This window comes from Salvia hispanica, chromosome 6 (assembly GCF_029641045.1).
Source record: "Salvia hispanica isolate PSC_SH4W2 chromosome 6, Shi_PSC_v1, whole genome shotgun sequence".
NCBI lineage: Eukaryota > Viridiplantae > Streptophyta > Magnoliopsida > Lamiales > Lamiaceae > Salvia > Salvia hispanica.
Window position 1 is genome coordinate 19,632,620 of NC_142697.1, and position 12,934 is coordinate 19,645,553.

The window sequence follows — 12,934 nt, forward strand, 5'->3', positions numbered from 1 at the left end:
TTGCAAGACCTTTTTCATAATTAGAGTTCAAGAATAGGATTTTCTTGCATTTTACAAATGAGAAGAGAAGAATACTCCAATTTTAAGGTTACTGAAAGATGAGCGCACGGCTTCTTATTCATATACATACATATTGAGACAGCTACCGGACTCTATTTACATTTGAGGTCGGCTTCTTCTTCTATATATACCCTCAATCCCACATCATATTAAATTAAATATTCATAATACATCAAGAACAGAGCATCTGGTATATCTTTAGGCAGATTTCTGACATACAGGTAGAATCGCCTCAAGTCCTCCGTCGAGACAGCGCCACGCTCAATCACTTCATCCTTGCCGGTCAGCTCCCACAAGTCTCTTGACTCGACTCGTCTTAGACTACCACGGCAAAAGGGGCATGACTCGGATCTTGTGCTCCTGAAAGTTGAGAAAAGGAGCGGCATTTATATTTATACCATATCATGAGAATGTGCAATGCAGTATATTCTCTAAGTTACTTACCAATCTCGGTAGCAGTTGATGCACATCGCGTGGCAGCAGTTAGGCATGACCATCTTGGTGCAAGCCTCCAAGCATATTCCACATTCGTCGTCTCTCTCTGAATCTCCTCCATCTCCTTCCAATCTCTTCTTGCTCGAAAAAGCAATGCTTTTGCAGTCACCATCATCCACCTCCACCAAGTCATAATGGAGCTGCTCAAGCGACGGCAATATCAACCCTGCAAGTTAAGCGATCATTAGAGGTCATAACATTATGGTAATTCCCATTAGTTGGGTGTAAAGAAACAGATGCAACAAACAACCATAGAATTCTTTCATAGTCGCTTTGCGCCCAATTGTTGAAATCTTTGGCCTTCCATCTGTATATACCTGCCAAAAATGACAAAACAAACCAAATTACTCAAAACAAACCGAAGACAAAAAAATCTTGGTTCAAACAATGTTTTGACTGCTTTAATTCTTGGCCTCTTGGGTAAGTCAACTAATAGTAAATTTTTACTACATTCATACCTTATAAATGAGTATGTGAAAGGGGTTTAAGATTCTTGGTAGGAAATATGCGCAGGAACAGTCGATCCATTTTAGAAAATACAGAAACAGAGGTGACAAGTGATTGTAGACCAATTTCATTTGAAGACGCGCACCTCCCTTAGCTTTTGGGATTGCAGCAGCCCTAGAAAGCCATAAAATATGACACAATCAGACAATGAAGTCATCATTTTCTGTAATTTGACATAGGATAGGAACATAGCCGAGACATAACAGAATCAGATGAGATATAATAAATTTGCAATAGAGTGCCTTTTGGTTTTGATCAGGACAATAGATTCTAAGATTTAGGTGCGACCAAACAAACATTGCTTGCAGCAGAGCCATGGTGAAAATATAAAGTTGACAAGAATAATGGATATGAGACAATATCAACATTCAAATTTGCAATATCATCCAACGACAAGCCAAAACAGATTACTGTGGCACAATCTATGCTCACATAGGTCAGAAACCATTTGAATCTCTAGGTTTTCTTTCCTGGTTGGGGTTCTGGTGCACATCAATCATCATCATATTCTAGATTACAAAGATGCTAGTCCTAGACAGGATGGCTTTGATAGTTTTGGCCTTCCACATCTATAACCTTTCGTCATTTTCTTATTCGGTAAACATAACCATCAAGGTTTTGTTCTCTTTGGTGGTCATGAGAAAATGAGGAGTAAGAAAATCTCTCCTTTAAATCTCTCATTTCTTTTTCATCCTTTTCTAAGAATTTCGCACCTATTCCTCATTTTTACTCAAAGAAGATAAAGTTTTATAACAAGAAATACATCGTGAAGCCCTTGGAATGAAAATAAGGAATAAGAAAGTGTAAAATGCTTTTTTATAGAAAATGATGGAAAGGAAATGAGGGATTTAAAGCAAGAGAACTTTCTTCTCCCTCATTTTCTCATGATAAATTCAACCACCGAAGAGGACGCAACCCAAAAAGAAGAGGCACTAGCTTACAATTGAAACGAAAGTAATTTGATTAGTGTATTCAAATAGATCTCTAGCCATAATGCCACTGCAGGAGATTCTCAAGCAGCATTTCAACACTAGAGGCATGCATACTTGCATTATCAGAAATGGAGGCTATTTTAGGTCCTTGGAAATGAAGGGTAGGCTTAAAAGCATTAGGTAAATCTTTACCACATAAAAGGATTTGCAGATAAGGAAGGAAGGTTTAGCTGGATAAGTCTTTCATGAAAGAGATGTGGGAAAACGCGGAATGACATAAAAATATTGCATTCCCAGATTAATCATCAGTGCAAAAGCTAACACATATTCCCCTTTCAACAATACAACATTGCATAGCAGAGACCTAAAAACAACAAAGAAGACTTTCACATTGGACAAGAATCAACATTCGGCCAAAGTAAAACCCACAGAAAAAACACAAATCTTTCCATTTCAGCAACAACCAGATACAGCAACATGTAACAGCCACAAAAGACATGCAAAAATTTTATGTGAATTAAGGTAAAGCAACAGTGACTTCACATGGGAGGACTTAACAAAAACAGAACCCATGTCTCGAATTGAATAAGCAGCACAATCATTGACTTCTCTGCTGCAGTACTCATCAACAAAGAGTAATTACTATGAAATCAAACCCAGTATAGCCAAATACATGCACAGAAAAGGAGAATTGCAGAAAAATAGGAAAAATAAATTATTAGTACTATTACTTAAAAAGAAAAGGACAAAACAAGGTAAAAGGAGAGCTTACATAGCATTTGCATGTTGAATATCAGTCTCCAACAAACTCAAAGAATCATTGTACGAAGTCCTCGCCAATTGCTGGTGATGCATCATCTCCATCTTTTTCTTCCCCTTTTCTTAAAATTCTCTTTTTATATGATTAATTCAAAGCTGCTCCGTTTAGCAAGAAAACTGCTTTTCTGCCCCAATAGAAAGTTCAAAGGCAAGAGAGAAGTCTTTTTTAGACAGCTATAGAGGAGTCCAAGAAAAGAGAAACACAAAGCTTGCTCTTTTTTTCAGAATTGAGAATACAAGACTACAAAAAGCTCAGAAAAGAAATATAGAGAGAGAAAAATAAACCGAATTCCCTCTCCCTCCCTCCTTTCCTATCCAGTCTGGGTCCCTTTATTTTCAAGAATCAAATTTCACCATCAGTCTACCCTTTCTCAAGTGGAATTTGAGCTCGGTAGTTTTGTTGGCTCTAATCTACGATGTAAGAGAGAAAATGAATTGGTTTCCAATGATAAACAAGAGTTGGCTTTGATTCTTGGAAACTTATATCTTGCCTTCTGCAATAAGATCTCGACATTAAAAAAAAATGATTATTAAAGAACGGACCATAGAATATAATAGGGGAATTATTATTTTGTTGGATATATTTTAAAGATAGAACTCAAAACAATGTCAAGGGATTGTTTGGTAAATATTTAAAATTTTTAAAACAAGACTTTACTTGTTTAATTAACAAAACGAAGCGTTATTTAGTACTATAATGATTCGATTCTTGATTAATTTTATTTATTGCGTCCCTAATTGAAAGTCAAAATTGAAGCAGTTGGCTGCTGAACTGCTGATTTGGTTATTAATGGATTATTTTCTATACTGCTTTGTTTGGTGAATATTTTTCTAAGTTTTTGGTATAATTATTGTACAAGTTAGGTATTTGCTTGCTCGAAACCAATGTGGTGTCTAAGGTCATCATTATTTAATTTTTGTGGCCGTGAATAATCAAGTACTCCTATTTCATTATTTTATAAGACTATTAAGTTTTAAGAGAGATCAAATGCATCTTTGTTAAGATACGAACTGGTGGGTCTATATTTAATTATACTAATGTTGCTTGATAATCACGTCCATGGACCACACGATACATGTGGCAAACAACTAGTCTAAATTATATCTTTGGTGGAAAATGTATAAAATTATTAAGTAAGTATACCCTTTTATATTGATTGACAGCAAAAAATAAGCTAGATATATTTCTCTGTACTAGCACATACTTATTATTAATAATATAAGTTATAAATGATTTGTTATTTTGAGCTAAATTATCTTATTAATTGAATTGCATTTCATTGTTAACTGAGATCATACTATCAAATAATAATACTCCGTACTATAATCTTGTATGAGTAAATTTATATCATCGGTTGTAAATTTAATTTTTGAAGTATTTTTTTTATGGTGAAGAGAGTAGTAGTATCTACTTTGAGAGAGTAATTTACAATAAACGGAAGAGGACAAATTTTTATAGACAAATTAATTATATTTAAAATAATTTTTCACAATTTACTGATTATTGCAAATCAATGAGGAAATAAATTTTAAAAATTATCAAGCAATACCGAATATATTTACCAAGTAGTAGTATGTTCTTGTACTTAGTTAAAGTCCGAGAAATGGTTTGCTTGATAAATTTAATATGGAATTGATTAAGCAAATGATTACCGAGCTACAGTTGTGATAGATCGGTATAATTAGACTTATTTTAATAAGTACTATAATTACCAAGGAGTACCAAGCAATCATTAGCTCGAAAATAAATAGCAGTAAATAATCGTCTAATGTAATTAATCTATAATTTTGTCAGAATTTGTTTCAAGTGGTCATTTGAAAAGAAATAAATCAATTGTCGAATACTACTAACTTGATAATTTACATGTCTTAGTCCTAAATAAGTGCTCGGATATGTAATGAGAAGTCAATTACCGAGCAAATGTATTGTTCGGTAATTACTTAACAAAAATGCAGTAACAAATATGTTATCTATAAGAGTAGCCGAACATATTATTGCTCACTAAAGCCTGTTTATTATAGTTGAAATGACTTTATTTGCTAGTAGTAGATTTTATGATAAAAAAAAAGAAATTAAAAAAAAATATTACCTAATTGATTATACAATAATTGAAGACGTAACTTAAGAAAACAACTTTATGTTAGATCTTTTGCATGTTTCTAATTTAGACAACAAGACTAATGGTAGAAAATAATTACTATGTTTTACCCTTTTGGAGTAATATGTTAATTAGTCTAGTTGGTAAACGACTACACCGACATTTGAATGAAATCGCATTTAAGCGCAACAAAATACGCAAGTTTTGTTGAGAATTCATTGGATTTTTACTACTCCGTACATATTTGAAGGCAATCATATGCAGTATTTATTTGAAAAAAACAAGTTTTGTTGAGAATTCATTGGATTTATTATGCCATTCTTTTTTTTCTTTTTTTGAGTTAATCGTAGTGCCGTATTTATTTTACAAAAAATAGTTTTGTATTTTGGTGCATTAAATCCATAAAATTCGAGGTCAATCCCAAGTATCCTCACAAATTGATAAACTCCTCGGTTTCTATCTCTTTCTTTCAATATTAAAAAAAATATACAGCGACTCCAAAACTAAGTTCATGCCAACTTTTTTTATAATCACTATTAATAAGTTTATACATTACTTCAAATAATAAAACACATAATTTTGCGGTTTATTTCATGGGTGAAAACATGTGATGCATTAATTCAGACAATGGGTTGTTGTGTTGTACTTGTATCCCATATTCCCATCGTCAATTATGTGACCAGATTGTTGAAAAATAATTGTGTAGTATGATCGATAATATAAAGAAGCTACATTAATTTTATAAGGAAAAAAATACAAATGTAGTACTCCCTTGGTTCCGCAGTGTTAAAGGCATTTCATTTTGAACGCTCATTTTTTTTAAAAAAAATTTATAAATAGTTAAAGCGAAGAAAAAGTAAGTAAGAGATAGAATAGTGTAGATAAGACATTATTCTCTCTCACTTTCCTCTCTCCATTTAACTATTTATCATTTTTTTTAAATCTAGTGCAAAAAATGAAATGTCTGTTTTATTGTGGAAGGATAAAGTAAATTGTAAATTATCAAACAATACAATTGTACATTTTGTACTAGTAAATAAAAAAAAATTGGTCTGGATCCAAATCCAGGCAGAGGTTGACTGTCAAATAATTTATGCTCCATACAAAATTGCACTTTCTGATCAGATAAAACTTTCAACTTTCATCAATCCCTTTTCTTCAACAATGCCAGAAATTATGCATTTCTAATTTATAAATAAAACGCGTGTGCCGTTGTTTATATATCTTGCTCGTTTTTAGCTAAGAAAGGGATGACTTTGTGTTTTCATTCATCTTGTGCATCATGACTTGACTATGTCATCTCAAAGAAATTCTTAGGTACTGGGTCATTTCGATTAGCACAGCCATGAGTCCAATCCAACACTTTGAATTTGCCTTCATATTATAAGCTGACTGATGCGACAATGTACCTTATTTTTATTAACCAGAAATAATAGTTTATCACCAATCATCATCCATTTTATGTAGAAGTTCTATATTGGCAGCCTTTGACTGTTGGAATTTATCACTGTTATGACCGTGTGAAAATGGTAATGCCAGCAAGACTGCAAAAGCCCCCAATGAGGCATGTTAATATTAACAAAATCTAATAAGTAATTGTTTCATGCCACGTCATTAAAGAAGATGCATCTTTGATGCAAGTTTCAGTCACTTGTAAAAGAGTGAAATTAAGCACATTTAGAGTGTGTATCTACAATGATGCTATTTTAGGTGGGATAGTATAAACATGTAGTAAAAATCCTAGATGAGATTGAGGTATTAGATGGTGGTTGATGGTGGATTGTTATCTTGCTGATGGGAACAATGATCCATTGGAAATGTCAGGGCTTTGGATGTCAAGGAAGCTTGTTAGGAGTGTTTTTCTAGAAGATTGTCCTCTTGTACTTCCCGATGAGTCTAACTTATCGGTTCCTTTCTCGATCTTGACTGCATCCTGTATGGCCAATATGATTTCTTGCATTCTTGGCCTCACCGAGCTGTGTTGTTCCACACACTGAATTGCTGCTTCTGCTATTCTCCAAACAGATTCAACTTTCACAGTCCCTGCCAGTGCAGGATCTATGATGCTGATCACGTCTCCTTTGCGGATCAGAGACCTTGCCTAGCGAAGATCAATACAAGCATATGAGAATTATGTTTGCATTCATTCTCTAGTAGTAGTAACAAACAAATACTACTATGCAACACCTACTATTTTAAGATTAAAAAAGACTTGCATATCAGGGTTGAGAGCTGTGTGCTGACAGCACTTCATTTCTCTTGCATATATGATTTCTTAATATTCTAATAGATGTTTTACTCTTAAACAAGTTCTTTGAGCTTTAGAGGCGTGAGTTTCTCCTTTCGTGATACTTCTATGAGATCTGCATCTTAGTATAGTGTTTAGTCTTAAAAGTTTTCTGATAGGATTAGGTTCTGTAAATATAAGGCATGCAAACATGGCTATCATGATTTATATATTTTATTCTCTGATTTTGCCCATATTTCATTTACTATTCTACCTAGATTCTGAGAAAAACGGAAGAGATAACTAGTTATGTTCTACTAATGAGAAATAACTTCAGTTATAGTTCAAGTTAGTTTCTAATATGTTCAGGATGAGTTAAGGCAAACTCAGGCATTTTGTTTTATCCTTAGTTGTGTTATATATTGTGTACTCATCCAGCAGTGTTTCGACTCTAGAATCAGACCTTTAATTGGTTCCAATTTGTGAAACCTTTGGATTGTAGTCTATCCAGCAGACGGAAATCTCCTAACATGAGTCAACTAAGGTGTATATGCATGCTACTATAACTAATGGATCACCTCTTCTTTATATCTAGGGGCACATTTCTACTGCTTGTGTCTGATTTTGTAATTTCCTGATTATATGATTGGGATCCAGTTTGTTTCTTTCTTCTAATTAGATCCTACCCTTTTTTCTAGCTTCACTACTGAGATATGCATATCGAAGTTCAGATGTACATATGTGCCTTGGGAAGCTTTATGACATGAGCCCAGGAAAAACTTATAAACATGACTCATAACAGACAGATTTTGTGAGGGCTTACCCAGTGAACGATGCTCCAGTCAGAACTGTATTCTTCTATGGAGACAGGCTTCCTCCCCGAGATAAGTTCCAGCATAACAACACCAAAACTATATACATCACTTTTTTCCGTCAATTGTTGATTTGCGTAGTACCTGATAATAAATAATTTATCATCAGTTTCAACAGTTAAGGCACCATTTCTGCAAGCCACCTAAGTTTTCCACTTACTCCGGATCAAGGTATCCCACCGTTCCTCTTGCCACACTTGATACATGTGTCAGGTCTTCCTCAGCTTGCCTTGAGAGCCCAAAATCTGAAACCTTTGCCCTCATATTTATATCTAGAAGAATGTTGCTTGTTTTAACATCACGGTGGATTATACTGGGGTTGCATCCAGTGTGCAAGTACTCCAGACCTGTAGTGTTTTTGAAATAAAAATTTTGTGTTAATATTAAGAAATGGAATTTTTATCAGACAAATTGAATTATAGCGTCCACCTTTAGCTGCATCTTCAGCAACACGAAGGCGTGCTAGCCAGTCTAAGTGCTTCTGGTTGTCAGAACCTACGAGAAATTTATGTTTAAGTTTGTTATTATCCTCAAGAATCTTAGATTCCTACTTTAACAAGCTGATACAAACCGTGTATATGATCCCGTAAGGTCCCATTGTGCATGTACTCATAGACAAGCATGCACCGATGCTCCTCCTCGCAGTATCCAATTAGAGGAACCAAATTTCTGTGATGGATTCTAGACAACAGTGCGACCTGTAAGCAATAAGCTCGTTAATAAGTATGTCACACCCAAAATATTCATCTTTCGGCCCTGAGAAACAAAATTTCTTGAACAGATTATTGACTAGTTCGCAATCAGGTGTCAGTTTCTGGTCTCTCACCAGAGACTTAATGGTGCAAATTATACATACTATGCATTATCTGACTCTATTATATGCAGGTAGAATGTATGACAATTGTGGAGCATTCTGTAAAGTCTTGGCATACTTGGTCTAGTTGAGGTAACCTTGTTTCACTCTTTTCGATTCTCTAGTATGCTTTGTGTGGTTTTGAACTGTTTTGACTGGTTTTTAATTAGTTCAAGAGTTTGGCATGCTAATCTCTAGGAAAAATAATCATAGAAATTTTTTGTGGGGTCAATATCTGAGTACCTCTGTGACAAATTGTTTGGTCCCATGACTCGATGCATCGGCCATGATCTTCACCGCTACCTCCTTTCCATCCTTCAGCTTTCCATAGTAAACTGGTCCAAAGCTTCCTTTCCCAATATTCCTTGAAAAATTATTTGTAGCTGCTTCTATGTCTGGGAGCGGAATGTAATATGCCACCCCTTCATCCATCAAAGATCCACCTCGTGCCATTGAATATGTTGTTAACGGCTTGGAGCTGCCACGCCATGAGTTGCCTGATTCACAAAGAAAGTAAATGAATGGCAGACATGAACTTTGAAGGCACATATTAGTACTCCATAAAACAGTAAGGGCCCGACCTTTCTCATTCCTCTGTGAAATTTTCTTTGACCTATAATGTCGAAGTAGCAGTATGCTTGTAATGGAGAGAACAAGAAGAAGTGGAATCACTCCGATTGTTATCCCAAGTATTACTCTGTCATGTTTTTTTTTCACTGGTTTGAGATGCTGGTTGCCTTCATAACTGCAACAGAAAATGGATAGCCTTGGAGCATTCATGATATTAATATCTACTTTAATTGTAGAGCCACATCAGAACTTTGATCTGTTACTACAATTTGTGGCTTCTTTTCTTCACGAAGCCATTTATCTAAGTTTCTAACCATCAACTAAGTAGCCAAAAATCATCGTATAGTACGTACGATTAAGTGAAGTAAAACTAAGAATATGAGTATAGTTTCCTGGTTATGAATCATAGGCCAACTGACCTCAAAGTTAAGTTTTCTTTTAACAACGATTGAGGTATCTCCCCGCTCAGAGAATTGTTTTGTACGTACCTGCCAGATATAATACCAAGATTTTCACACAATGTTATATTTAGGAACTTCTGCAGGAAACCATCGACCAACTTTGGACTTGGTGGTTTTCTGAATTAACTGATGCTAAAAGCTTCAAATGATGAAACACAAACGAAAAAGATCTACTAGACACTTACAGTTCTTGCAAGTATGGCAGGTTACCCAGGTACGAAGGCAGTGGTCCAGTCAGTTTATTGTTCTCTAAATGCCTGCATATCCGATCGCATGAGGCTAACATATAGGGGTATAAGACTTGGTTTAAGAAACCACATGATTAAAGATCTTACAATATTTGCAAGTTTACGAGGCCACTCATGTCAGGGATCGTCCCTGTAAATGAGTTGCCATCCAGCCACCTGTATTAGTGAAACGTGTGAAAACTATCCTGAATGATGATTCAGAAATAAAGTGTTAATCGTGGAAAGTTCTTACAGCTCTGTTAATGCTTCTAAGTTATTAAGCTCCCTGGGTATCTCCCCCGTCATGTTCTTACCTGACAGAACACTGTACAAACAAAACACTAGCATGGTCGATTTATGTTTCTCTGCCATTTTATGACATTTGATCAACACAGTTGAGTGACTTACATTTTGGAGATCCTAGGTGGTGCTGTGGAGCTACAACTCACCCATCCCCAACTCGTCGGGATGCAAGGATCTCCCCCTTCCCTGGTCCATTCAGGTTGAACAAACATAGCACGCAGGACACTTAGGCTGCTCACTTTCGAATGGAAGAAAAGACTAGTAAGGTCTAATAAGTATTGGTGTATTGCAATTTCTCAAAAACGGATAAGGTGAGATCATGTCGTTACCATCTTTTGCATCTGTCTTGGCAGCAATCTCTAGATATCTGCTTATTTCCATCGCATTCAGAATTGGGCCTTGTGTTGAATCCCGAGTTTTGACAAACGCAAATGTCAGAACAAAATCCAGCGACACATTCATGTAGCTAGGTTCATACAGTGTGTAACTTGCATTGGCATTCTCAGCTATGTTCACCACCGCATTGCTGTAGTCAGGATTGTAAGGCTGCTCCATTTTGAATTTCCGCGTCTCATTTGATCCCAAATCTTGAATCTCAGCAAAGTATGCATAAGCTCGGGCATTAGCTGGAAAATCCTCTAGATTTAAGCGGTAGCTGAGGCTTCCTTTAGTCCCGATAACTGCAGTCTGCATCACTTTAACAGGTGGATATTCTCTGGTATTCACATTTATGTCTCTGGTAGTGTTGATTCTCTCTGTACCAGGTGCTACCCCAACCAGGAAATTCGGCCTTCGGTCAAGATCTGATTCCCATATACGATCATAGGGGTCATCGGGGTACCTGCACGAGAACTTCCATTCAGTCACATTGCAATGGTGAGCATCTATTATTCTGTGGAAACAAATTTTGCTTCACGGTTGTGCCGCATGCTGCAATGTGATTGAAGAAATGATTTAACCTTATAGCTTCTTGTGTTGGAGCACCAAAATTGACTCTTGCTGCCACGTTCAAGTAGAAATTATCTTCAAAATCCGTGGCATACATTGACAGGTTCAAAGGCCGCATCTCGAGAGTTGATATGAAGGGGGAGCCTGTGGTTGCGCAGCACACGCACACGTCCACAGAGTGAGACGGCGCCCTTATGATCATCTCCTTAACATACACTCTAGAAGCATCCATAACTGTCATCGTGGACCATTTTGTTGCATCCAGGTAGAGCTGGAACTTGGGGTACGCGCCTTGGCTCATGGAGGCCCCGTACAAGAAGGTGGCGCGGACAATGTAGCGCCGTCTTTCTTCAGTGCTGAGTGTGTAGCAGTACTTGTTACTGTCTGTTGGGAAATCCCTCCTTGTCTGATACTGCTGCTGTGAGTTTCCATTTGTATCTCCCACTCTCACTGACACACCGTCGCCTTGGATTCCGTTGTCTGAGATCCACGCCAGGCCGGTGCTGTTGTCGGTATAGTTTCCCGTGCCTCCACAGTCTATGCTGATGAACTCTGCAGGTTTGATGCTTTGCTAACTTTAGATTGTTTCTCATTTTTAAAAACCTTGATCTGATTTGAGATGCTTCATGCTAGATGAGTAATGATTCAATTTATGAAAACATAGCAGTCATGATGGTGATTCCAATTACTAAAACAAGAAATATGGAATCAAGAAGAACTCACCTGTAACTTGGCCAAAAATGGTGGGAATTATTAAACAAAGTATAACAACATACATGTATGTAAAATAAGCCATGTTTGAGATCAGAAACTGGGTATATTTTTCTTCATTCTTGATTTTTCTGTATTTTGTGGATCAAGGAATAAAGATGAGATGTGAAGGTGAAGGTGAAGGTGAGGCTAAAACGAAGAAGGTCATTATTATTCAACTTAACTTTAGCTTTTGTGACTAATGAGGATGTTCATAATTTTGAAAATTCTACTTTATCAAATTGAGCTTCGTTTTCAGTAAAGCTTTTCTTGCTTTGCTTTGGAAAAGAATATTATTAGTATACGACAGCGGTGGAAGCCATCAAAGTAAGATATTACCTTTATTTACTATCTCAATTATTAGGGTGAAATATTAATTCATGTGACAAGTAATGCAGCCTTTCTATTCTAAGTGGGGTTCCTTCTGCTTGCTAGAATTGCCATCTTCTTGCACAGGCCGTTGATACTGATTCGTTACGCGTTCACACACACACACAAATTGTCTATATTCGTGGACCATAGTTTTTTACAACGTGACAACGATTTCACTAGCATTGTCTCTCTCACTAAAACACGGTTTCCGGCTTGCTATATCGCCACATCATCATTCCCCTTGATTGGTAAAACCAAAAAATTGCTTTGAGGATCTACAGGAAGATTAAAAAATAAAAGATTTTATTCAAAGTAAGTAGTATTAAAAAAAATTATGATCTTATGGAGGAGATCAATCGGTTAGTCCTAGAATAACTTTTATCTGTTTCCAACACAAACAAGAAACTATGATCAGTATAACATACTTGATCTATATAAG

At 36.0% G+C, this 12,934-nt stretch overlaps 2 protein-coding genes across 3 annotated transcripts; both read right to left on the bottom strand.

Annotated features, from left to right (window-relative positions):
• Positions 1–58: 58 nt before the first annotated feature.
• On the bottom strand, positions 59–3,274 carry LOC125205702 (E3 ubiquitin-protein ligase AIRP2-like). 2 transcript variants are annotated; one of them, XM_048104771.2, is made up of 5 exons: positions 2,767–3,274; positions 1,014–1,176; positions 806–872; positions 505–721; positions 59–420 (listed from the first exon to the last, which is right to left on the bottom strand). In XM_048104771.2, exons 1-5 carry the CDS (start codon positions 2,856–2,858, stop codon positions 210–212), a joined length of 750 nt encoding a protein of 249 aa, XP_047960728.1. In that variant the 5' UTR covers positions 2,859–3,274; the 3' UTR covers positions 59–209. The 2 variants fall into 2 exon arrangements, with proteins under 2 accessions (XP_047960728.1, XP_088917066.1); XM_089060940.1 differs by lacking the exon at positions 2,767–3,274 and adding an exon at positions 2,004–2,281.
• Positions 3,275–6,457: 3,183 nt separating this feature from the next.
• On the bottom strand, positions 6,458–12,385 carry LOC125205701 (Leucine-rich repeat protein kinase family protein). The gene is made up of 15 exons (XM_048104770.2): positions 12,097–12,385; positions 11,385–11,925; positions 10,755–11,266; positions 10,531–10,663; positions 10,376–10,447; positions 10,231–10,299; positions 10,081–10,152; positions 9,854–9,922; positions 9,446–9,609; positions 9,108–9,361; positions 8,583–8,709; positions 8,441–8,506; positions 8,172–8,358; positions 7,963–8,095; positions 6,458–7,013 (listed from the first exon to the last, which is right to left on the bottom strand). Exons 1-15 carry the CDS (start codon positions 12,167–12,169, stop codon positions 6,696–6,698), a joined length of 2,790 nt encoding a protein of 929 aa, XP_047960727.1. The 5' UTR covers positions 12,170–12,385; the 3' UTR covers positions 6,458–6,695.
• Between the last annotated feature and the right edge of the window lie 549 nt (positions 12,386–12,934).